This window comes from Enhydra lutris, unplaced genomic scaffold (genome assembly GCF_002288905.1).
Source record: "Enhydra lutris kenyoni isolate GAN:26980312 unplaced genomic scaffold, ASM228890v2 scaffoldscaffold44, whole genome shotgun sequence".
NCBI classification, from domain to species: Eukaryota; Metazoa; Chordata; class Mammalia; order Carnivora; family Mustelidae; genus Enhydra; species Enhydra lutris.
The window spans coordinates 9,610,110-9,637,942 of NW_019154128.1; the positions used below are offsets into that span (position 1 = coordinate 9,610,110).

General features: G+C 36.0%; 1 protein-coding gene across 2 annotated transcripts in view; it reads right to left on the reverse strand.

Moving 5' to 3' along the window:
• The window catches only part of LOC111155912 (eukaryotic translation initiation factor 5B), an 85,897-nt gene that overhangs the window by 41,189 nt on the left and 16,875 nt on the right, over window positions 1-27,833 (reverse strand). For both annotated transcript variants that reach the window (XM_022516384.1, XM_022516385.1), the window contains exons 2-7: window positions 8,808-8,933; window positions 8,598-8,682; window positions 7,297-7,972; window positions 5,802-6,019; window positions 5,282-5,432; window positions 88-186 (exon numbers count right to left, since the gene is read on the reverse strand). In XM_022516384.1, coding sequence (XP_022372092.1) covers window positions 88-186; window positions 5,282-5,432; window positions 5,802-6,019; window positions 7,297-7,972; window positions 8,598-8,682; window positions 8,808-8,933 — 1,355 coding nt within the window. The remainder of the gene's footprint in view (window positions 1-87; window positions 187-5,281; window positions 5,433-5,801; window positions 6,020-7,296; window positions 7,973-8,597; window positions 8,683-8,807; window positions 8,934-27,833) is intronic.

The window sequence follows — 27,833 nt, forward strand, 5'->3', positions numbered from 1 at the left end:
TTTCTTTTTAAAAGACACTGTTTTGAAGATTATAGGGAAAAGGCAAACAAAATTATTTTTAAATCACAGGTCACTTTGTATACAAACCTTCTTTATTTTCTAGCTGCTGTAATGTTTTTTTCTTCTTTTTATCTTCATAAATTGGCCTCTTCTTTGGCAAAGAGTCTTTTGATGGCACTTCAACACCTAAAGGATAAAAATGAAAACTTCAGATTTATGCTATTTGTGTATCATCTAAGAATTGCTACTTAAAAAGATAACATTTCAGGGAAGTCTGGGTGGCTCAGTCAGTTAAGAGTCTGCCCTTGGTTTAGGGCATGATCCCACGGTCCTGGAATCGAGTCCCATGTCAGGGGACTCTGCTTCTCCCTCTGCCTGCCACTTTTCATGCTTGTCCTCACACGCGCTCTGTCTCTGACAAATAATAATAATAAAAAAAGATAACATATTATTCACCTCAGAGATACATACATTCATGGAAAAATCTCTTTTCTATATAAGGAGTTTGAAAATTTAGATAAACTAAAGTACTACTTTCTTAGTGTCCAGTTCTGGGAAAAATGTGCAGAGTTATTAAACACAGTGAAGATGCAGAACAATTCTATCATCCTATGCTGTTCTATGTAATCAAACCCTACTTATATCCTTTGCCCCTGCCAACCACTGATCTGTTTTCTATCCCAAAAGATTTGTTTTTTCCAAAATGTCACAGAAATGAAACCTTATAGTCTGGGCTGTTGTCATCATAAAAGATTTTAGAGTCATCCTCATTGTTATATGTACTAACTGTTGTATGTACTAATACTTCAATTCTTTCTACTGCATTCCATTGTACGGATATACTATAGTTTCATTATTCTGTAGACAACTGAAGGAGATTTGAGTTTTTTCCAGTTTTTGACAATTATGGATAAAGCTCCTATGGACATATATATGCAGGTTTCTGTGTGAACATTTCTCTGGGGTATTTTGGAGCAGGAATGACGGGACATTAGATAAATACATATTTAATTTTATAAGAAACTCCCAACTGTTTTCCAAATTGACTTTACAGTTTTGCATTTCAACCAATAAGGTAGATGAGTTCCAACTGTTCTGCATACTTGCAAGAAAAAGGCAACTTTTTAAAATTTATGTATTTCAATAAATATATAATGATATCTGTGGTCTTAATTTGAATTTCCCTAATGACTAATGTTAAACATTCTTTTCACTGCCTATAGTTCTGTTCAAGTCTTTTGCCCATTTTTAAATAGGGCTGTTGCTCTTCTTATTGTTGAATACTGAGTTAGCTTTAGATATTGTGCATATTAATCCTTGTCAGATAAGTGGTTTTCAGGTATTGTCTTTGAACTGACTCTCAGTGATGTTTTCTGCAGAGCAATTTTTAACTGGACTTCCCCAAATACGTTCCTTTTATGAATTATGCTTAAGTTAAACTAAGCATTAACACAAGGTCAGAAAGATTTTCTACTATTTCCCCCCTAAAGTTTTGTAGTTGTATACTGTAGATTTAGATTTACGATCTTTTTGAGTTAATGTTTATATAATGTGTGAGATTTAGGACTAGGCTTTTGGGTTTTTGTTTTTGCATCTAGACACCCAACTGTTCTAGCATCAGTTGTTCCAACACTGTATTTTACATACTAAACTGCTTTTTCCCCAAAGCTGACCGTATACAGACAATTCTATTAATCTGTCTTTATTGCTGCTTTTGCCAGTATCACCCTGTACTGATTACCACAGGTTAATAGTAAGTCTTGAAATCAGATATTTGAGTACTCCAAGTATATTATTTCCAAAAATATTTTGGCCATTCTAACTCCTTCACCTTTTCATACACATTTTAGAAACAGTTTATAGATATTCACAAAATATCCTGCTGCAAGTTTGACTGTGATTGCACTGAATCTAAAGGTCATTTTGGAGAACTGATAATCTCAACAGTATCAAGTTTTCCAATTGTGAATGCAACATTTCTCCTTGATTATTTTCATGTTTTTATAGTTTTCAGCATATAGATCCCACAAATATTAGAATTATATTGAAGAATTTCAATTTACTTTGGGGGGTGCTACTACAAATAATACTGTTTAGGTTTTCAGCTGTTAACTACTGGCATACAGATATACAATTGATATTTGCATACTGGCCCTATCTATAACCTTGTTAATCTCAATTATTAGTTGTAGCATTTTGTGGGTTTTTTTTAGTTCTAGATTCCATGGTATTCTCTATGTAGGCAGCTATCATCTGTGAATAGAGTTTTACTTTTTCCAATCTGTATGTCTTTCACTTTTTTTTTCCCTAATTGCCCACGCTAGGATGTTCAGTACAACATGGAATGATTAAGAGTGGACATCCTTGTCGTAATTACTATATTAAGATTTAGCATCTATAATTCATCATTAAGTGCAATGGTTGAATATTTCTATGTAGATCTCTTTAGCAAATAAGGAGCTTTTCTATTTCCAGTTTGTGAATTTCTATCATACATGGATGCTGAGTTCTGTTAAAGGACTTTTCTACATCCGTAAGATGATGATGTACTTTTTCTTCTTTAAATATATTTACTCATTCTCAAAACTGAACCAGCCTTCATTCCCAGGATAATGTTTATGTGTTTTGACAGCTTATATCTTTTAAGGAATAGCCCTATTTTATCTAAGCTTTTGAATCTACTAGCATAGAATTGTTCACAGTACTGCCTTATCATTTTAATATCTGTAATGATGTTATTCCTCCCCATTCTTTCCTCCTGGTATCGGTAATCTGTGCCTTGTCTCCTTTTTTTGTTAGCTGGTCTAGTTTATCAATTTTATTGATATTTTCAAAGTACTAACTTCTGGCTTCAATGATTCTCTATTAGTCTTGTTTTATATTGCACTGTTTTCTATACTTTCTTCTTTTTGCTTACTTTGCTCTTCTATTTTTTTAGTTTAAGATGGGAAGCTTAGACTATTGATTTGACCTTTTTTTTCTAAAGCAAGCATTTAATACTACAAATTCCCCTCTGAGCATTGCTTTAGCTGCATCCCACAAACTTCAATATGTTGTACTTTCCTTTTCGTTTTTTTTTCCAAATTCAAGATACTTTCTAATTTTCAGTAAGAGTTCCTCCTGGACTCATGGGCTAGCTCAGTCGGTTAAATGTCTGCCTTCAATTCAGGTCATGATCCTAGGGTCCTGGGATGGAGTCTATCATCAGGCTCCCTGCTTAGTGGGGTGTCTGATTCTCCCTCCACTCTCCCCCCTCATGACTGCACTCGCTCTCTGAAATAAAATCTTAAAAAAAAATTTTTTTTCATCTAATCTCATAAGTGCAAGTCAAACTATTCCATAAAACTTTACTAAGATTGCCAAATTACTCCCATCCCAATTTCTTCATGAGTGTTTTTAGCCTTCCAGGTAGTTACTTGTCAAGTCTGGTATCTGGGTGCTCGTTGTACTCATATCTGTTCTCTAATTTCATCTTTAAAAAACTATATCAAATTTAGAATAAAGGTTTCTGAAATCTAAGTACTGTGTTTCTCCATATTTATTGCTCCCAGCTGAACATATAATGCACAATTAAGAGGTGGTCATACAGATCAGTTTAAATCTCAGCTTCATGACCTTGGGCAAGCTGTTAAAACTCAGGAGTCTCTTTTTCTTCACCTAAATTATGGGAATGAAAATACCTATAAGATTTTTATGAGAAAAGAGACAATATCAAAGGTTTATGACAGCATCAGTTATGTAATAAATACACAATAAATGGTACCTATTACTGTAATTATAACATAAGCACCAAAATTACTGTCATATAAAAATCTGTGAAATATAAGAACAGGAAACTGAGATGTCCTAATATTTTCTCAGTGGAGTAGAGATACTATTTTAAATCATCTTATCTATCAAAAACATAATCAATTATATGTCCAGATTGACAAAAAGGAACCAAGGAACCAAGAATAAACAGGTGATTCCTCCAGATCTAAGACAGAAAATGTGTAGGATAAAACTTAGATAACTTGTATTGGAAAGCAAGGAAGAGGTCTAAGAATACTGTAGTCTTGTAGGAAAACTCACAGGAACCACCTGAATGAGCTCGGGCTGGCCAAAGATGGAACAATTTAAATACAAAAACATGAATGACTTTATGAGATAAAACCATGTAATTACATAAAACCCCAACAGCAGAAAATGATATCCAAAAAACAAAATTACACGCATTGATCACCTCTGAAGTTGCTAAGACACTAATTTATTATTCTGAAAATTAATGAAGTGTAAGAATTAAGCATTTATTCTAGCTTTTCTGCATCAACTACATTTCAGGGAAAGCTTTTCTTTAAAAGAATGCTAGTAAGTGTAGAAGAAATGACAGAATATCAAAACTCTGCAATGATCACCAGCTGGACATTAAATTATTAGGCTGAATATGAAGTTATTATTAGAAAAAATCAGTGGAGTACTTATATAATAGACAAAGGTGCCAATACCTAAACCCAATGATCAATACTGACATCACTAGAAGTGAGACAACCAGATCACATGCCTCCTGACATGAGGCAATACGAAATACACAGTACCACTTGGAAGAAGTCAAGCTGCTATATCTAAGAAATTATAAGGGACAGAAACGTCTATTAGCCAACAACAGGAAAACAGCATCATATAAATCCAGAATATGAGAAATTCTAAAGAGTAATCCAGTATCTGTGGCTAATAAAGGGTATGCCAAAAATAAGAATGGGTAGTGGTATCAGTGAGAGCCAGATATATCAACCAAATGCAATGTGTGGATCTAATTTGGATCCTGATTTGAACAAATCAATTATTAAAAACATTTTACAGATAATGGGAAAAATTAAACATAGAAAACCAAATGCTGTCAAGGAATTATGTTTATATAATACAAACTCTACTTAGCATTAAAAAGTATTTGTTAAAGATACATACTAAAGCAAAATACAAGTAAAACAGTATGTTTACAGTACACTTTACAGAAGTCATCTCCCAGAATAATCTATTTATCTTACTTATTCTTTACTTTTTTTTTTTTTTTTTTTTAAAGTAAGCCCTACACCTAGTGTGGGGCTTTAACTCGTGACCCTGAGGCTGAGTTGCATGTTCTACCAACTAAGCCAGCCTGGTATCCCTATTCTTTATTATTTGACTTTTTCCACAGCATTTTCATTGGATTTTCTGACTTAATTCAATTCCCTTTTCCATCACAGACCTATAGCTGTAAACCAAAAGCTTCTAGACTGTTCAGTTAATTAAAAATACTACTTACCCTGAGCTTGTAGAAGTTTAAGGGTAGCCTCAGCTCTAGCTCTGGCTTCTCTCTGGGATTTAGTTAAAAGTTTCCCCTCTTTTTTTAAGCGTTCTTTTCTTTCTTTCTCTTTTTGCTTTTTCCTTTCTCTCTTTTCTTGTTCTAGTCTTTCCTGCATAAGAGTATACAAATAAGACAAAAATTATATTGGCATAATTATAAAATTTAAATGTAAAGAACCCGAATTCAAATATAAAGCTCTTAAGATACATGTAAAGTTATTACATTAGGAATACCCAAATGAATATTTTAATGGCTGTACATAGTAAGTATTAATATCAGGAAAGTAGACTAAGTATTGGCAAGGGTCATAACCAATTTCTGCATCTGAGGAAATAAAGGTAAGATTTTCTGGATTGCTTCATTTTGTTTGTATCAGAATAATAACATAACTACAACTATGACACTTTTAGAATTAAAAGGTTAACGATATCTTACAGACCAGAGACTTGAAGTTAAACAAAACTTCATGAAAACATACCTCTTCTTTACGCTTAGCTTCTAACTCTTCAAGCCGCTTTATGCGTTCCTCCTCTTCTCTCTTCTGTCGTTCTTCTTCTTCTTTAAGCTTAGCCAGAGCTTCTTGCATAGCTTTTACTGTGGCTTTGCTAGGTCCTTTTTTCTTCTCTTTCTCTTTTTCTTCCTTTTCTCCTTTTTTTTTCTTCTTATCTTTTTTCTTTTTGTCTCCTTCATTGTCATCTACCAAAAAAGAATAGAGGCAAAGTGTTTTTTAAAAAGTTGTTTCCTGGGTACCTGGGTGGCTCAGATGGTTAAGCAGGTCAGGTCAGGATCCCAGGCTGCTGGGATCAAGTCCCACATTGGGCTCCCCCTCTTCTGCAGGGATCTGGCTTCTCCCTCTCCCTCTGCTGCTGTTCCTGCTTGCGTACACTCTGTCAGATAAGTAAAATCTTTAAAAAAAAAAAAAAAAAAAAAAAGTTGTTTCCTAAAGCAGTGATGTGCAAACCCCAGAATTCAAAGACCATGTTGGGCCAAGGCTGATGCCAGCAGCAGGGTAAGGTCTATCAAGGGGGGACCCAGGATAGAATAACTCAAACCACCCAGTTGCCTCCTTAGAAGCCCACAATACTGGTGTTGCTCTAAATTTCCTGGAGTATCCAAGAAGACAGGAGGATCCTGACAGCAGGAAGAAAATACACTGTATTTAATGTATCTCTTAATCCATGATATCTGAATTCCTGCCTAAATTCTGTAGCTAGTTTTGCCTCTACAAAATGGGGATGATAGGAATGATGCCAACCTTAAGGGGATATTAGAAGGACAAAATAAAAAACATATATTATATTCTAAGAGCTAAAGTTTATGAAGCTACTTTTGTGGTGTTAATCCTCAAAGATGTCCAGACAATAAAAATTTGGTTAAAAAAGGTAGGTCAATTTTTCCATTAAAAGCTTTCTAGTCTAAAAAAAAAACCTATGTGAATCATTTGATCTTTATTCTCCTTCTGAAGGAGGAGGATTTTAGCTAGAAAACTTATTTTTCGTTAATTGGTTTTGGCATAAAAACCTGGCTCATGTTGCTTAAAAGATGTTAACTAATTTTAGCATGTTTTTACTTTTCTATTTCATAGACTGAATTGGGTTTTTAAAAACAGGAAAGTATTTATAAAAATTAAAAAAAAAAACCTTGAAACAAGAAAGAATTATTACCTGACACTGAGATATCAAAAGGAATAAACTTATCATTAGGCAACTTCCAGTCATCATCAGCAGCAAAACTGTTTTCACAGGGAAATTCTTTAAAAAAATCCTACTCTGTACACAAACAGTTTTAAAGATATTTTATACTATACAAATGTTTAACAATGGAAATCAAAAGTACTTAGATATAACTTTTACAAGTCCTCTTCTTATAATTTAAGTCCCTGTACAACCAAGGGCAAAAAGCAGTATGACTCTGGGGCAAAACTCAGACTACCAATCCAAGCCTTCAAACCTTTCCTTGGTAGTATTACCAACCTTCAGCAGCTGTGGGAGTCTCTCCTTTCTCTTCAGAGGCAGGGATTGCTCCGATATCAAGGGTCACTCTGGATTTTACAGCTTCTTCTTCAGATTTCTTTTGAGATTGTTGTTTACTCTGATCTTTTTTCCCAGTCTCTAGCTCTTCTTTTTCTTTCAGCTTCCGCAGTTTTGCTTTTTCTTCATCTCGCTTTTTTCTTTCACGTTCTTTCTTTTCTGCCTTCTTTTGGGCCACTGTCTTAATTTTGAAGGAGGAGTCGTCATCTTCATTCCCACTCTCCACATTAGGACCTGGCTTATTTTTTTGATTTTTTTTCTGTCCTTTTCTAGATGGCATAAATTCATCTGATTCATCACCACTTTCACCTGAAGAATTTACTCTGGAACGCTCTTTAACTCTTTTACTGTTATCCTCATCTTCTTCTGATCCATCCCCCTTTTTATTTGATTTCTGAGCTTTCCCTTTAGCTTTTTTAGAAAGTTTATTAAAATCATCATCATCATCATCACTCCCAGAGTACATTTCCACTTTTGGCTTTGCAGTCTTTTTTGATTTTGAATCTTTATCTTCCCATTCTTCACTATCATTATCATCAAAACTTTGTTTTTTGCCTTTCTGTCCTTTCTTTTTTTTATCTTGTTTTGAGAAGGATTCTTCTTCATTATTTTCTGTTGGCTAAAAAATTTCCATTGTTAAAAATTTTAAGTTACATTTTATTTTTTAAAATAACAGACTTCTCAATCACGTATTTTACTAAGTACACATAGAAAAAACTCTCAAAACAACTTCAAAATAAGGTCCTTTCTATAAGAAAATAAAACTCAACCAAATACCAGAAGCTAGCCTAGGCCTCAGGCACATTTGACATTCACTGTAAATTTCAAAATCCAGGTGCTCTGAAGTACTAGTCATCAGTTCACATTCATTACCTTCTCACATGGCATACAGAGCCTACGAGGAAATTGAAAGGAAAAAACATGCCTATCACTTTCCCATTACTTTAAGGCTATACAAATTCAAAGAATGGAAAAGAACGAACATAGAACACTGGAGATGAGAAATGTTCTATCTCCAATGTACCAATTTTATGACTAGGCAACATATCACAAAATACCTTTAAATTCCTGAATAAAATGTTCTTATGTCTGTGAAAGGTTTTAAAACAGATTATTTCTTTTCCTCTTTGGCATCAGAATTTATAGAAACTTTAAATATATTCACACTGCTCAAAAGCTTCCAAAAGCAGCTCCCCAAAACTGGCACTAGGACACAAAATAGGTAACAATGGTCTGTTTTTCACCTTTACTGCAGCACTTTCTCTGTCAGCTTTGATGCCTTGAGCTTCCCAAGACAATTCTTCCAGTTCTTTCAGGATATCATCTTCACTAGAAAAGGATTAAAATCTGATTAAAATTAAAGGATTAAAATCTAATTATGAGGCACTGAATTAGCTTAATAGGTCAATCTCATACCAAAACTAATAAAAATCAAATATATTTGAAATACTTACTCAAAGTCTGGCTTTCTTTTATCCTTTTTCTTCTTCCCCTTTGACTTTTGAGGTTCCTGTTCTTTGGCAGCACCAGCTCCTTCTATTTCTGCAGCCAAGGCATCGAGATCAATGTCATCCTTGGCACTTAAATGAAAACAAAGAAGACCTAAATGTTACTCAAGAGCAAAACAATCTATCACATTAACAGAGAGGTTGTTTTTTTTTTTTTTTTAACATTTTGCTTTTTCTCATGTATTAGCAGTCCATTGAGAAAAATCATTTGGCAAGTTCTTTAATGAGAGTATTTGAATTCTATCTACAATCAATCAGCCTCCCTGCATCTGTTTCAATAAAGTTACACTCAAATCAGAAAGAACTATAATGAACATCTCCAGGAAAATCGAGGTAACAAGGAAAGAAAATTAACTTTTGTTGATACCAAAGTTTTTTGATGTGTGCCTGAGACAAATTATTTATAAAATGGAGAGAGCTTAAACAATAAAACCAAGTATTATTACTTTATTATTAATAGCAACACCTAAATATTTGAAGAGCTATTCATTTTGACTTGGAATAGTAGAAATTTTAGAGCAGAAAGGAACTTTAGAGACCATCTAGTCTATTATCTCATTTTGCCAAGAGGAAAACTAAGATGCACAAAGTTTGAATGCCTTGAGCAAAACATGACCACACATCCAAATCTAAATGAATCAGGAATGATTTACTAAATAAAACACATAAAATATCCAAAACCCAGAACCAAATCTGCTCATAATCTTTTATATTCTTGATTTCATTTCCAGTTCTATCCCACAGTGTCCTCACCTTCATATACTGGAATAAACCAAACTAAGTTTCAGTTTAAACTATAGAAAACCAAGAAGGTCAGTCAGTCTGAAATGTACAAGTATGAAAGGTAGGTGAATCCAAATAAATGACACAGTAAGAAAACAAAAACTTCGAGACGCCTGGGTGGTTCAATTGGTTAAGTATGTGCCTTTGGCTCACATCATGATCCCAGGGTCCTGGGATTGAGTTCTGTATCGGGCTCCTTGCTTAGTGGAGAGCCTGCTTCTCCCTCGGCCTGAAACTCCCCCTGCCTGTATGCTCACCCTCTCTCTCTCTAATAAATACAATCTTAAGAAAAAGAACAAAGAAAACAAAGACTTCATGCAACATGACCCTCCACTTTGCATACCTTGTTATAAAGATGCTTCATTTCAATAAAGAAAATTTCTTGAGAATAACTTTTAGGTCTATGATAAATATAATTTTAAGCTTAATAAGACACTGAGGATACAAAATTTATTCTCAAGGATCTTAGAAGAAAACAGCAAATCAATAAAACAGGAACTGCAAAATGCCAAGAAATGAAGGAATTTATGCTTTTATAGTATCTGTCCAGAACTAATTCTTTTGTCATATTTTAGATAGTGTACTTGAGAAAGATTATATAACACTGAACTGCTGCACTGGAGAGGACTTCCTGAAGCATGAAATCCACAATCAGAAAGTCAGACACTTCCTAGCAGAGGACAAGCCTGGAACCAAGTACTGAAGGAGCTGGACAAAGCAGGTATGCATATATCAGACACAAGAAGTATAAAAACCTAAAGATGAAGTACATGATGTCTTAAGAAGACTCATAAAAGGGTATCTGAACCAACTGAGATGTTTTTCCTAAGTTATGGACTTCCTGACCCAACCTAAGATCAAGGGACCCAGGAACAGGGTGGGAACTAGACACGGTATTTTTAGCAATCTTCCCAAGAGACTGTGCACCCAATTTGAGTAGTTACCCTTTTTAATAAATGTAGAAACCAAGGCTGGGAGAATTCACCCAGGATCACATAAGGCAGAGACGGGATTTGAACCCAAAAGTTCTGATTCCACAGTAACAGACTATTAACTCTCCTTACATAACTAAATTTGCATTTTAAAAAGCTACCTCTGGTCGGGGCAGTGGCTCAGTGGGTTAAAGGCTCTGCCTTCAGCTCAGGTCATGATCTCAGGGTCCTGGGATGGAGCCCCATGTCTGGGATGGAGACCCGTGTCGGGCTCTCTGCTCAGCAGGGAGCCTGCTTCCCTTCCTCTCTCTCTGCCTGCCTCTCTGCCTACTTGTGATCTCTGTCTGCGAAATAAATAATTAAAATCTTTAGAAATCTACCTCTGGTATGAGTGGAAGACTAGAATCCCAACTAGTCAGGAGGCAGAAGACCAGTTACAGAGCTTTTATAGTTATTTATAATGAGAAATAATGAACCTGACTTGCAGCAGTGGCAGGCAAAATGATGTAAGATACATATTGAGGGGATCAATCAGCAGCATTTAAGTGACCAATTGGATGTGTTGTATGTAGACGGGAAAGAATCAAGAACTATCCCTTAGGTCCCATTCCATAACAGAAACCTAATCCTGGCCAAGTATCAACCAGCAGTATCTCCAAAGGCATCTCTGCCAGTGTTTCACACCACAGAAGCTTCTAAAAACAAGGTGAAATGGGAAGATGGTTAATGACAGAAGCTTGGCACCTCACCTCCAAAAATCTGCCAGCTCTCACCTGAACTAAATTCATCTTATCAGAATAGCTTGTGACTAGCTATATTTCCAGAGCAGTCATTTGTTTTTATTTAGCTCTATGATAAATATTACTGAAACAAACATCTCCAGGATAACAGTATATAGGACTACCTTTGTATGCTGTTGAGTCTGAGGCTTCTTCTGGCTAGTAATGAAAGACTGATGGTTTCTTTCTTTTAAAATTTTATTTATTTGAGAGAGAGAATAAGAGAGAGAAAGCATTGAGAGGGGGGTGGGTCAGAGGGAGAAGCAGACTCCCTGCTCAGCAGGGAGCCCAATGCTGGACTCGATCCTGGGACTTCAGGATCATGACCCGAGCCGAAGGCAGTCACTTAACCAACTGAGCTACACAGGCACCCCAAGACTGATAGTTTTTGAGTGCTTTTCATACATCAAAGCATTGTGCTGATCAACCACTATATATGCTATGTATTATTTACTCCTCATAACAACTCTATGAAGTTAAGCTTAAAGATAAAGATAAAAAAGAATTTACAAAGACTAGAAAATAGCACACCGGGAACTCGTGCCCAAATCTGACACCAAAATTGTGCTGCCTTCCTTAAAAATAGGAGATCATCATGTTTCTGAAGTTGTCTGAAAAATTCAAACATACCTAAGAAAATGTATCAGTGATATACAACACAACTTAAATCTTAACCACAATGGTTTCTGAAGTGTTCCTTCAATATGTACTGAAGTTTCTGCCCCAGACTCAGGAAGAGGTCCTAAAAGGCCAACGATATTACAATGAAAGGAATGAAAGTAACACACACACAGTTATCAGCTGAAACTTGATACCTACACTCTCAGTGCTACTTCTGTACCTGCCCACTACAAACTACAGCTTTAAGATTTCAATAAACCAAAGACTCAAATCTAAAATCTAGTCATGCTGGTAAGAAAAGCTTTAAAACCTTTATGGATTCTATAGAAGTATTTTTCTATAGGTATACCTTTCTGCAAACCACTTACTTTTTCCTTTAACAAAGCTATAACATTCCTATTAATATTTCCTGTGACAGCCCCCAATCCTTTATCCTAAACTTACTACTGATTTAAAGAAATAAAAGGCCATTTTCTGTTGTACTGTGTTTTCACAGGCCACATTCCTCTATCAAAATAATAAAAATGTTTTAACTTAGTGACTTTAAAAAATAAAGCTATTGGGGCGCCTGGGTGGCTCAGTGGGTTAAAGCCTCTGCCTTCAGCTCAGGTTGTGGTCCCAGGGTCCTGGAATTGAGCCCCCCGTCCAGCTCTTTGCTAGGCAGGGACCCTGCTTCCTCCTCTCTCTCTGCCTCTTTGCCTACTTGTGACCTCTGTTAAATAAAAATACGTGAAATATTAAAAAAAAAAAAGCTATTAAAAGTTATATGTAGACTGGGGCACCTGGGTGGCTCAGTTGTTAACCATCTGCCTTCAGCTCAGGTCATGATCCCAGCATCCTGGGATTGAGCCCTATATCGGGCTCCCTGCTCAGCTCTGCCTGTATTCCCTCTCTCACTTTCTCTCTTTGTTAAACAAATAAATAAATAAATAAAATCTTAAAAAAAAAAAAAAGTTATATGTAGATTTTTAAGAAACAGACAAACTATTTTCTAAAGTGAGTTTACCATTTAATATTCACATCACAATGTATGGAGATGTCCATTTTTGTCCTACATCCCAGCCAGTATTTGATATTATGGCTACTGTTCAAGATACTGTAACAGATATGTGGTGATATCCTAGTTTCCATTTGCATTTCCTTAAAGGCTAGAGTAATTAAAACATTTTTTCCTGCGTTTATTTGCCATTCATATGTACTATTTAGTTAAATGTCTGTTTGTATCCTTTGCCCATTTTATAACTGGACTGACTGAATGTTGAGTTTTGAGAACTCGTTTTATGTTCTGAGTCATTGGTTAAATATGGTTTATATAAATCTTCTTCCAGTCTGTAGCTCATCTTTTAACAGGGTTTTTAATCAAAGGAAAAATTTTAATTTTCATGAGATGCTCTTTATCAAAATTTTCTTTATGAATCATGCTTTTGGCGTCATGACTAAGAATTTTTCACCATGCTCTAGGACTTGAAAATAAAACCTCTTACCTTCTAACAGTTGTGTGCTTTAATGTTTTATGTTTAAATCTATGATCCATTTTAATCTTTTTTTTAACCTATGGGTACTCAGCTGCTCCAGCAACATTTTGAAGTATCCATCCTACACTCAACTGCTTTTGAACTTTTGTCAAAAATCACTTAGCTATACTTGCATAGGGCTATTCCTGAGTCCTGTATTCTGCTCTACTGATCTGTGTGTGTCTCCCTCTGATATTAACAATCATGATTAATGGACCTATATAGTAAGTTTTGAAATCAGGTGGAATGACTCTCTCCCTTTATTATTCATTATGAGAACTGTTTTACCTATTCTTAACTTTGACTTTTCAAATATATTTTAGAATAAACTTCTATGTATCTATTAAAAAAGTCTTGCTGTAATTTTAGAAATTGTATTGATTATAAACAGTTTTAGAAATTTGATTAATTATATACAAAGAGATTTGAAAAGAACACCTTCATTATGTTATATTCATAGACTGGAAGACAGTACGTTTCTCCATTTATTTACATCACTGATTTCTTCCATCAGTGTTCTGAAATTTTCACAAAACTAGTGTTTTTTAAATAATTGGAGATTTTAGAATTCAGTTTCTACATATTCATTACTAATGTACAGAAATATGATTAGGTTTTATGTTGATCTGTTACACTGCAACCTTGTTGAACTCACTTATTAGTTCTAAAGTTTTAAAATGGACAGTTTTGGGACACCTGGGTGGCTCAGTTGGTTAAGCCACTGCCTTCGGCTCAGGTCATGATCCCAGGGTCCTGGGATCGAGTCCCACATCAGGCTCCTTGCTCTATCTGCCTGCCTCTATCTGCCACTCTGCCAGCTTCTGCTCTCTCTCTCTGACAAATAAGTAAATCAATCAAATCTTTAAAATAAATAAATAAATAGAATGGACGGTTTCTAGAAGCATCATGCCGTTTGCATATGAGAACAGTTTTACTCCTTTCTGATGTGTTCCTTCATTTCTTTTTTCTTTATTGCACTGGGTACAACTAGTGCTATCCTGAACAGCAGTGGTGAAAGCAAACATCCTTGCCTTATTTCCAACCTCAGAGGAAACTTAGAGTTTTTCACCTCTAAATATGTAAGTTGCTGGCTTTTTGTAGATACCTTTTCAAACTGAAGAAGTTTCCCTTTATTTCTAGTTTTTTGTGTTATATTATGAATGGGTGATGTATTTTTGTCAAAAGCTTTCTGTATCAAATAAAAACAGAAAAACTGTTTTATGCATCAACTGGTATAATAATTTTTCTTCTTTAACACCTGTTAATGGGGTGTATTACATTGATCAGTTTCTACATCTTTCATCACCTGAATTCACTCCACTTGGTAAGGTGTATAATGTAGTTGTACTCAATTCTATTTGTCAATATTTCACTAGCAACTTACGCAATCTAGATTTATGAGGATATCAGCTTGTAGTTTTCTTTTTTGTGCACACCACTTTCAACTGGCTTTGAAATCAGGGTAATACTACTTTCATAAAAACATCTGGAAGGGTCTCTTCTTCCACTTTCCAGAAATGATTATACAGATCTGCTATTAATTCTTCTAAAAATATTTAGTAGAAATCTCCAGTAAAACCGTCGGATTCTGGAGATTTATTTTTCAGGACATTTTAAATTATAAATTCAACTTCCTTAACAGGCATCATCAGGCTCTTCAAACTGTCTATTTCACCTTGGTGAGTTTCAACAACTTGAGAAGTTAGTCTATTTCATCAAAATTATCAATTCATGTGTACAGAGATTATTCAAAGTATCTTTTTTCTTTATCCTTTTAATGTACAGCTATAATACTATCCTTTATTTCACCTTAAAGGCCTGTATCTTGTAAACACATTGAATCACTAATTTATAACCTTCCAAAAGAAAGCACTAGCCCCAAGTAATTTTACTGGTGAATTACAGCACTTAAGGAAAAAAATTATACCATTTCTCCACAATCTCTAGAAAATAAAAGCAGAGTCTTACTAACTCATTCTGTGAGGCCATCATTACCCAAAAATCGAAACCAAAAACAGTGAAAGAAAAAAATTACAGTATTGCTCATAAACAAAGATGTAAAAATCCTCAAAAAAAAATAGTAGCAAATTGAATCCATCAATGTATAAAATGAGTTATACACTATGACCAATTGGAATTTATTTCAGATATGCAAGATCTGAATACAAGAAATACTGCTGGGGTGCCTGGGTAGCTCAATTGTTAAGCGTCTGCCTTCAGCTCAGGACCTTGATCCCAGGGTCCTGAGATCAAGCCCCACATCAGGCTCCCTGCACAGAGGGGAGTCTGCTTCTCTCTCCCTCTCTCCCACTCCCCGGCTTGTGTTCTCTCCCTTTCTCAAATAAATAAATAAAATCTTAAAAAAAAAATACTGTTAACAACTATATGCCATGCCAACAGATTCAATGACTTAGATGAAATGGACAAATTCCTAGACAAACTACTGCAACTGATTGAAAAGCAGAAAATCTGAATTCACCTTTAATAAACAACTGAAACATTAACCTAAAAGATTCCAAGAAAAGCCCAGGCCAGACAGCTTCACTGATGAATTCTATGATACATTTAAAGAATTAACTTCAGGGGTGCCTGGGTGGCTGAGCCAATTAAGCCTCTGCCTTTGGCTCAGGTTGTGGTCACAGATCCTGGACTTGAGTCCCACACTGCGCTCCTTGCTCAGTGGGGAGCCAGCTTCTCCCCCTGCCTGTGTGCGTTCTCTCTGTCAAATAAATAAAATAAAATAAAATAAAATAAAAGAAGAAGAAGAATTAACTTCAATCCTTCACAAACTCTTTTGAGAGAGAAACTGAGAGAAAGGGGAGAGGGCAGGAGGGAGGGAGAAAGAAAAGAACACTGAGGCCAGTATTATTCAGGTAGCAAAACCAGATAAAGACATAAGGTACAGATGAGTATCTGCATGTACAAATAGTCTCAAAAAATACTATCAAACCAACCACACATAAAAAAAATTACATATCAAAACCAAGAGGAATTTACTTTAGGAATGCAAGAAAAGCAATGTTATCAACCACATCAACAGGCTATGGAAAAAAAAACAAACCTATGATCATATTAACTGCCACACCAAATAAATTTTATGAAACCTAACACCTATTCATATAAAAAATACTCAGCAAACAAGAAATAGAGATCAAGACCTAAACAAACAGAAAAAGGTTCCAAGATCATGCAGTGGAAGGTAATAGAGTTGTCAATTCTTTTCACCCTAATCTACAGATTCAACCGCTTTGCAAATATCAACAAACTGACTTGACACATTAAATGGAAAAGCAAAAGACTGAACAGTCAACACAATACTGAAGAACAAAGTTGGAGGACTTTACCCTATTTCAAGACTTACTATTAAGCTTACTATCAAGACAACGGAGTTTAAAAAAAAAATGCAAAATCTGTTGATCTTGGGTGTGGCAATGAGATTTAAGATAAAACAAAAAACAGGGGCACCTAGGTGGCTCAGTCATTAAGCGGCTGCCTTTGGCTCAGGTCATGTTCCCAGGCCCTGCTCAGAGCCCTGCTCAGCCGGAAGCCTGCTTCTCCCTCTCCCAGTCCCCCTGCTTGTGTTCCCTCTCTCGCTGTCTCGCTCTGTCAAATAAATAAGTAAAATCTTAAAAAAAAAAAAAAATAGACAAAACAAAAACCAAAAGCAAACTCACAAGAGAAAAAAATAGTAATTTAGACTTTATTAAAATTTAAAACTTCTGTTTAGAAAGCTACTGATAAGAAAATGAAAACACAAACCACATAGTAAGAGAAAGAGAAAATACAAGCATACCTTCCTTTATAGGGCTTCATGGATACTGTTTACAAACTGAAGGGCTGTGGCAAGACTTCCTGGAGTATTTTTCCAACAGCACTTGCTCATATTGTGCCTTTGTGTCACATTCTGGTAAATATCACAGTATTTCAAACCTTTACATTATTATATTTGTTACAGTGATCTGTGATCAGTGATCTTTGACGTCACTATTTTAATTGTTTTGAGGCACCACAAATCACACCCACATAAGACAGCAAACTTAATAAATGTTGTGTGTGTTCAGCCTGTTCCACCAACCAGCCATTTCCACCGTGTGTGTGTATCTGATGTAGAAATTGTGGCAAGTCATTCAGAAGATCAAGCTCAGATCATTATTGAAGGTGGCTACACTGAACAACGGGTGTTCAGTGTAGACAAAACAGCCTTACAATAGAAGATGCCATATACAAATTTCATAGCAGTTCATGGATCAGAGTAATTTTGGCTTACCAGGTCTCATTATGTAAGAAATACATTTTGTTAGCCTATAGCTGCCATAGACTGATTCCTCTGATGGATCTAAGCAAAGAAAACTGAAAACCTTCTGGAAAGGATCCACCATTCTAGGTGATAAAAAAACATTTATCATTCATGTGAAGGGATCAAATATATCAATATTAATAGGAATTTGGAAGAAGTTGATTCCAACCTTCATGGATTACTTTGAGGGGTTCAAGACCTCAGTAAAGGAAGTAACTGCAGATATGGTAGAGAGAAAACTAGAATTAGAAGTGGAACCTGAAGATAAAACTGAAATGTTGCATTCTCATGATAAAACCTTTAACAGATGGAGCTGCTGCTTAGAGATGAGCAAAGAAATGATTGCTTGAGATGGAATTTACTCCTGGTGAAGATGCTGTGAAGACTGTTGAAATGACAATGAAAGATTCAGAGTATTACATAAACTTCATTGATAAAGCAGCAACAGGGTTTGTTGCAATTTTGAAAGTTCTACTGTGAGTAAAAATAGGCTACCAAACAGCATCGCATGCCACAGAAAACGGATTCATGAAAGAGTCGATCAAAAGACCTTACTGTTGTCTTCTAAGAAACTGCCACAGCCACCCCAACTTCAGAAACTATCAACCAATGTGATCATTCAGCAGTCACTGACATCAAGGCAAGATTCTAACAAAACAATTACGAATTGCTGAAAGCTCAGATGATGGTTAGCATTATCTAGCAATGAAGTATGTTTAATATATATACATCATCTTAGATAATGCTATTGTTTGCACACAATAAAGTATACTATAAACATAATTTTCATATGTACTAGGAATCCAAAAAACTGATTTGATGTGCTTTACTGCAGTGGTCTAGAACCAAATGTGCAGTATCTCTAAGGTATGCCTGTATTTGCAAGACACTACTGGCTCAAGAACTTGTATCCAAAATATGGAAAAATAAACTTTGAAAAATCAACAATAAAAAAGAATCCAATTAAAATATGAATAAAGATCTTGACAGCCACTTGACAGATAAATGACAAAAAGAAAAAAGATAACATGCTCCTCATTTGTTATTACGGACATGCAAATTAAAAGGAGGTAGGGATTGCACTATTGTACTATAGTACAGACTGCTCTAGGTACCACATTTTAACAATATTTGTTCTTCAAATCCATGAGCATGGAACGTTTTTCCATTCTTTGTGTCTTCCACAATTTCTTTCACGACTTTTCCGTAGTTTTCTGAGCACAGATTGCCTTTTTGGTTACGTTTATTCCTCATGGGTTTTGGTGCAACTGTAAATGGGATCATCTTTAATTTCTCTTTCTTCTGTCTCATTGTTAGTGCACAGAAATGCAACTGATTTCTCTGTGTTGATTTTATATCCTGTTACATTGCTGAATTCCTGCTTTAGTTATAGCAATTTTGGGGTGGAGTCTATTGGGTTTTCCAGAGTATCACATCACCTGCGAAGAGTGAGAGTTTGACTTCCTTGCCAATTCAGATGCTTTTTATTTCTTTTTGTTGTCAGATTGCTGAGGCTAGGACTTCTAGTACTATACTGAACAACAGTGCTAAGAATGGACACCACTGCCATGTTCCTGACATTAGGGGAAAAGCTCTGTTTTTCCCCATTGAAAATATATTCACTGTGGGCCTTTTCAAGATGTTTTATGATACTGAGTTATGTTCCCTCTATCCCTATACTGTGAAGAGTTTTAATCAAGAAACTGTACTTTATCAAATGGTTTTTCTCCATCTATTGAGAAGATCATATGGTTCTTGTCTTTTCTTTTGATTTGTGTATACTGAACCACTTTTGCAGCCCAGGAATAAATCTGACTTGGTTGTGGTGAATAATTCTTTTGAAGTACTGTTGGATCCTACTGGCTTGTACCTTGGTGACAATTTTCGCATCCATGTTCATCAGGGGTATTGATCTGTAATTCTCCTTTTTGGTGAGGGTCTTTGTCTGGTTTTGGGATCAAGGCAATGTTGGCCTCATAGAAAGACCCTTGAAGTTTTCCTTCCATTTCTATTCTTTGAAACAGCTTCAGAAGAATAGGTATGTTCTTTAAATGTCTGGTTTCCCCTGGGAAGCCATCTGTCCCTGGACTCTTGTTGGGAGATTTTTGATTACTGCTTCAATAACTTTGCTCTTTATGGTTCTGTTCAGGTTTTCTATTTCTTGTTTCATTTTTGGTAGTTGATACATCTCTAGGAATGCATCCATTTCTCCGGACCTGCCTAATTTGTTGGCATACGGTTGCTCATAACATATTCTTATAACTGTTTTGGTGTTAGTTGTGATCTTTCATTCATGTTTTTATTAATTTGGGTCCTTTCTCTTTTTTTTAATAAGTATGCCCATGGGTTTATCAATCTAATTAATTCTGTCAAAGAACCATCTCCTAGTTTCATTGATCTGTTCTACTGTTCTTTTGGTTTCATTGATTTCTGCTCTCATCTTTATTCTCTTTTCCTACTGGGTTTATGTTTTATTTGCTGTTATTTTGCCAGCTCTATCAGGTGTAAGGTTAGGTTGTTTATGTGAAACCTTTCTTGTTTCTTCAGAAAAGCTTTTATTGCTACATACTTCCTTCTTAGGAAAGCAGTCGCCTTTGCTTCATCCCAACTTGTTTTGAACAGTTGTGTTTTCATTTCTTGTGTTTCCTTAAGTTTATTCTTTAATTTCCAGGTTGACCCATTCACTTTTAGTAGCATGTATGCTCTTTAGCCTCCATGTATTTAAGTTCTTTCCAACTTTCCTCCTGTGATTGAGCTCGAGTTTTAAAGCACTGTAGTCTGAAAATAGGTAGGGAATGATCCCAATCTTTTGGTACCGACTAAGGCCTGATTTGGACCCAGGATGTGATCCATTCTGAAGAATGTTCCATGTGCTCTCGAAAAGAACGTGCATTTTGTTTCTTTAGGATGTTATGTTCTGAATTTATCCGTTAAGTCCATCTGGTCCAGCGTGTCATTCAAAGCCCTTGTTTTCTTGTTGATCTTCCCCTAGAACATCTGTCCACTGCAGTGAGTGGGGTGTTAAAGTCCCCTAATATTATTGTATTATCAATGTGTTTAACTTTGTTAGTAACCGTTTTATCTAATTGGCTGCTCCCATGTTAAGGGCATAAACATTTATAATTATTAGGTCTTTTAGTTGGATACACCCTCTAATTATGATACAGGTCTTTCCTCACCTCTTATTATAGTCTTTGGTTTAAAATCTAATTTGTCTGATACAAGGATTGACACCGCAGCTTTCTTTTGATGTCCATTAGCATGATAAATGGTTTTCCATTCCCTCACTTTAAATCTGGAGGTGTCTCTGGGTCTAAAATGAGTCTACTACAGACAGCAGGATCAATGGGACTTGCTCTTGAATCAAATCTGATACCCTGTGTCTTTTCATTGGAGCATTTAGTCCACTTACATTGAATAACTATTGAAAGATATAAATTCAATGCCACTGTATTACCTGTAAAGTCCCCGTTTCTGTATATTGTCTCTGTTCCTCTCTATGTTACTTTTGGGCTCTCTTTGCTTACAGCATCCCTTTTAATATTTCTTGCAGGGCTGGTTTAGTGATCACAAATTCTTTGTTTCCATTTGTCCTGGAAGCTTTTTATCTCTTCTACTTTGAATGACATCCTAGCTGGATATAGTGTTCTTGGCTGCATATTTTTCTTGCTTAGTGTGCTGAATATATCATGCCAGTCCCTTCCGGCCTATCAGATCTCTGTGGATAGGTCTGCAGCCAATCTTATGTTTCGACTATTGGAGGTTACAGACCTCTTGTCCTGAGCTGCTTTCAGGACTTTCTGTCTCTGAGATTTGCAAGCTTCACTATCACATGTTGAGGTGTTGACTTATTTTTATTGATTTTTGAGGGGGATTCTCTTGTGACTCCTGGACTTGAATGCCTGTTTCCTTCCACAGATTAGGGAAGTTCTCCACTATAATTTGCTCCAATATAGCTTTTGCCCCCACCCCCTTCTTTTGGATCCCGATTATTCTAATATTGTTTGGCTTTATGGTATCACTTCTCTCTCAAATTCTCCCCTCATGATCCAGTAGTTGCTTCTACTCTCTTTTTCTCAGCTTCTTTGTTCTCCATCATTTTGTCTTCTAGATCACCAATTCTCTAATTCTCTCTTCTGCCTCAACTATCCTAGCAGTTTGAGCCTCCATTTTTAATTGCATCTCATTAATAGCTTTTTATTTCAACTTGATTAGTTTTTAGTTCTTTTATTTCCCCAGGAAGGGATTTTCTAGTGTCTTCTATGCTTTTTTCAAGCCCAGCTAGTATCTTTAAAATTGTTATTCTGAACTCTAGTTCAGATATCTTACTTATATCCATACTAATTAAGTCCCTGGCAGTCGGTACTGCCTCTTCTTTTTTTTTTTTCTTTTCAAGCTTTTATTTATTTGAGAGACAGAGCACAAGCAGAGGGAGCTGAAGTAGAGGGAGAAGCAGGTTCCCCGCAGAGCAAGGAGCTCGATGTGGCACTCAATCCCAGGACCCTGGGACCATGACCTGAAATGAAGGCAGACACCTAACTGACTGAGCCACCCAGGCATCCCTCCTGTTCTCTTTTTTTGAGGTGAGTTTTTCCATCTTGTCATTCTGTCCAGAGCAGAACAGATGAATGAGAGAACAAAATACTAAAATGGCAACAACCCCAGAGATATATACACTACACAAATCAGAGGAGAACCAAACAAAAAAAATTTTTTAAGAAAGAAAAGAAAAAGAACATAAGCAGACCAGTGAACTGAACAGAGCAGTACTCTCAATCCTCTATGTATTTTAGTCTGTTTGTTAAAAAACTAGACCCCAAAAGTGTAAAGAAAGAAAAACTCATACAAGTACAAAAATAAAGTTAAATGCTATGAAAGGATAGAATGTAACTATAAAAATGAAAATCAAAAGACAAAAAAAAAAAAAAAAAGGGAGGACTATATGCAGACAGGTGAAAGAAGCAATATACTATATCCTGAGTGTATTTGGTAGGTTAAAAGAAACTACATCTCAAAATTGTAAAGAAAGAAAAACGTAAACACACAAAAGTAAAATTAAATACATTGAAAAGACAGAATGTTATGGTTAAGGATGAAAGTTAAATAAGACTAACCAAAAAAAAAATGAAAAAGAATATGATCAGACAGGTGAGAAGAACAGAGCCATACACTAGATTCTGGGTGCATTTTGGTCTGTTAGAAGATATTGCATCACAAAATTATAAAGCAAGAAAAACTTATACATATACAAAAATAAAATTAAATACAATGAAAGGATAGAATGTAATTGTAAAAATGAAAAGATTTTAAAAAAAGAATTGATAAAATAAGAAATTGGTTGAAAAAGGAAAGTGAAAAAAATTAAAATTGAAAGAGTGAAGAATCATGAGGGGAAAAAAACACGAATTCTATATATTATTTTCTGGAGTTTTGCAGTTCTCCATGATTCATAAACTTCATCTTAGCTGGATGTTCTTGCTGATCTTCTGGGGAAGGGGCCTACTGCATTGATCTTCAGGTGTCTCTGCACAGGGCAAAATTGCCACCACCCTTGCCAGGGGGCCAGGCTAAGCAAACAGCTCCAGATTGTTCCATGAGGCTTTTGTTCCCTGAAGGCTTTCTAGAAAGTGCAGCTTTAGAGGATGAGAATGAAAATGGTGGCCTCCTAATCTCCAGGCCCAGAGCTTAAAGCTCTGGTCCCCACTTGTCAGTGTGCCCTCAGGGAAAAGCAGTCATGTCTCCTGGACTCTGTGAGCACTCTGTGTTCACCGAACCTGTGACCAAGCATGTTTATCTCAGACACTTGACCCTGTTTCAAGTCTCCAAACTCTGCAGACCCCTGTGGTATACACCTGCACCACCCCTGAATGGGAGGGGCATGTGTCTCACTGCAGTTCTGCCTCTTACTGGACCCCTGCTCAAAGACTGATTAGCCAACGGGGACCACATTTCATGGCAACCTGGAGCTGAGAGGCCACTCCTGGGCTTCCTGATTGCAGCCAGCTTCCCTGCTCCAATGGGAACCCTGCCACACTCAGGTACCCCTGGTCTTCCTGAGCCCCCAGGGATCCTGAGACCACACTGTCCCACCTAGGATTCCGCCCTCGTGTCGCCACCTGGGCACCTTTTAGACAGGGTCATCCCTCACCAGAGCAGACTTCTAAAAGTTCTGACTTTGTGCTCCACGGCTATATCACTCCCATGCTGCCTTATGTAGGCTCCCTCCCCCCCCCCCCCCCCCCCACCGGTTTATCTTCTAATATATGGCCTTGGATTCACTTCTCTGCACCTCCTACCATGCAAAAGGTAGTTGCTTTTCTATTTGTAGGGCTGCAACTATTCTTTCTTAGATCTCTGGCTGAGTTCACAGGTGTTCAGAATGATAGCTATCTAGCTGAATTCCTGGGACCAGACAAAACTAAGGTTTCCCATTCCTCTGCCATCTTGGACTGTTCCAAATTAAAACAAGGAGACAGAACTTCACACCTATCAGAATAACTAAAATCCAAGAAACTGACAATATCAATTGCTGGTAAGGATGCAAAATAGCTGACTCTAGGCTTGGGGTAAGCCTGGAGCATCTTGTATTACCAAAAAGTGTGCCATTTTAGTATTTTGTTCTCTCATTCATCTGTTCTGCTCTGGACAGAATGAAAAAATGGAAAAACTCACCTCAAAAAAAGAGAACAGTACTAGATCCCAAAGGTTTTTTTGTTTTTGTGTTTTCTTTTGTTTCGGGTTTCCCCCCCACAAAAGTTATATGTTTTACATTTAGATCTGTCATGTATCTTGAGTTTATTTTTGTATAAGCAGTGAGTTTGGAGGGTTTTTTTTTTTTTTTATGAATAGATGTCCATTTGCTCAAGCATCATTTGTTTCATCCTTCCTACCTACCCCTCCCACCCCTACCCAAAACAATGAGTGTATAATCAAAGGAATATAGAAAGTGAAAGTGCACTCAATGGCCAAGAAGAGGAACAAATTAATTTCTTAATTAAAGTAACAAATTAATACAGTATTAGATTATAAGCCAAAGTATAAAATATTATCCCCAAGTCCATACTGTTAGAGATAAATGAATAAGTGGGGATGAGACAAGTCTCTCACACAGAAGAGTTCTAAATAAGTTACGCAGATATGCCATCATCAAGGAAATAGACAATTTCCCACTAAAGTGTAAGCAACACACAGTGATTTGCTTTTGAAGAGTATAGTATGGAAAAAGGGAAAAAATAAGTAATTTTACAATGTAAAAGTGTGACAAATACAGCCAAATGATCAAGGTCACTATCAGTGATATGCTGAAGTCTACTCAAAGATAAGGAGTGCAAGGAAAAACGACAATCATTTACAAACACTTCAAAGAAAACACTTTGCTATAAATCTAACATGTATAGAATTTGTATGCTGAAAATTACAAAATGCTGTCAAAGAAATTCAACAAAACCCTATTAAAATGGTGAGATATACCATATTCATGAACTAGGAGATTTAACACAGTATGTCATTGAATGACATTCAAGTTTATGCAATTCCAATCAAAATTCCAGCAAGAATTTTTGGGACATAGCCAATATACACAAGACTACTCTAAAATTCATACAGAAAACCAAAACAAGCAAACAAACAAACAAACCTAAGACAGCTAAGACATTTTAGGAAATGACTAAAATTAAAAACTTAAGCCGATTTTGTGACTGAGTATGTCACTAGAATAACCAAGACTGTGCTTCTGGCAGACATACAAACACAAATACCAACAGAAATGAGGAGGGAATCTCAAATTAGCCCCCAGAGGGGTATGGCCCAAGTCCATACTGTTGCACCTTTTTCAGAAATCAGTATGGACAACTGATTTCTGAAAAAGGTGCAACAAGCAATTGAAGAGAGGAATGACAGCCTTTTCAACAAATGATGCTTGAGCAAATGGACATCTATTCATACAAAAAAAAAAAAAAAAAAAACAAAAAAAACCCCCAAAAAACCCTCCAAATTCACTACTTATACAAAAATGAACTCAAGGGCGCCTGGGTGGCTCAGTGGGTTAAGCCTCTGCCTTCGGCTCAGGTCATGATCCCAGGGGCCTGGGATCGAGTCCTGCATTGGGCTCTCTGCTCAGCAGGGAGCCTGCTTCCCTTCCTCTATCTCTGCCTGCCTCTCTGCCTACTTGTGATCTCTCTCTCTCTGTCAAATAAATAAATAAAATCTTAAAAAAAAAAAAAAAATGAACTCAAGATACATGACAGACCTAAATGTAAAACATAACTTTTAGGGGGGAAAAAAAACCCGAAACAAAAAAAACACAGAAACAAAAAAACCTTTGGGATCTAGTACTAAGCAGTTAAGACTTCCTGAAATTAAAAACGTACAATCCAAAATAAATTGGACTTCATCAAAATCAAAAACTTTGATTATGCAAAAGACCATCTGAAGAGAATGAGAAAACAAGCCAGAGAGAGGGAGAAAATATTTGTGAGCCACATTCTGGAAAAGGACTGGTGTCTAAAATATACAGATAACTCCAAAAACTCAACAGTAAAAATCCCAATAATGTAAATTAGCAAACAGACAAATGCATGAAACGACATTTCACTGAAGAGCATTTACATATAGCAAATAAAGGATGCTCCACGTCATTAGACATTTGGGAAATGCAAACTGAAATCACAATAGAAATCACTACACACCAATGAGAATACTCTCCTGACAAAAAACAGTGATAATAACCTATGTTGGTGAGGATGTATGGGATCTGGATCACTCATACATTGCTGCTAGAAATGTAAACTGGTACACAGCTACTCTGAAAAACAGTCTGCCATGTTCTTAAAAAACTAAAACGTACTTACCACATGACCCCACAACTGCACTCTTGCACATTTATCTCTGAGCAATGAAAATTTATCTCATGCAGAAACTTCTACATGAATGTTTGTGGTGGCTTCATTTGCGATATCAAAAAAACGAAAACAACCTACATGTCCTTTAATGGGTGAAAGTTAAACTGTTCATCCGCATTCCGTGGAATGCTATTAAGCAATAAAACGTAAAGAACTATCAACACATGCAACAACTTCGATTAATCACAAGAGAATCAGGCTGACTGAAGAAAAGCCAATCCTCAAAAGTTACATACATACATAATTCCATTTATACAACATTTTCAGAAGAAAAAATTTTACAAATGTTTAACAGATTCAAGGTTACCAGGGGTCAGGGATGGGTAAGGAAGGGGAGATCACAAGGAGATGAATACGGTTATTCATATACGTGAACAACATGAGGGATCCCTGCAGTGATGTTCTATATTTTGCCTATGGTAGTGAACACACAAATCCACAAAGGTGATAATACTATAAAGCTCTAAATATAAATGCAAATGAAACTGAGCAACCTGAATATGGTCAGTGAACTATATCAATGTCAATATCCAAGTTGTGGTACTGTACAGTTTTAGAAGATGTTACCATAGTGCAGAAACTCGTAAAAGGTATAAAGACCTCTCTGTGATATTTTTTACAACTGCATGTGAATCTACAATTATCTTAAAAGTTTCATTTGAAATACCTGTGTCAAATAAAAAGGCAAGCCAGAGTGAGGAAAAAAAATTTGCAATGTATATATCTGATGAAGGATTTATCTATATTTTTTAAAAATCCTACAATCCAATATTAATGTAATTTTTTAAATGGACGAATTATTTGAACACTTAACCAAATGAGATTCAAAAATGGCAAATTAACACGTAATAAGATGGTCAATATCACTAACATAAGAAAATGTAAAGCCACAATGAGATGCCACTACACAGACACCAACATGACTAAAAAAAGACTGAAAATACTAAGTGTTGAGAGAGTATGTGGAGCAATTGGAACACATCCCTAGAGGGAATGTAAAAATGGCACAGCCACTTTGGAAGACAGTTTGGCAGTTTCTTAAAGTTGAACATACACACTTACCATATGACCCAGCAATCCCACTCCTAGGTATTTACCTAAGAGAAATGAAAACATATGTCCACACAAAGACTTGTACTCAAATGT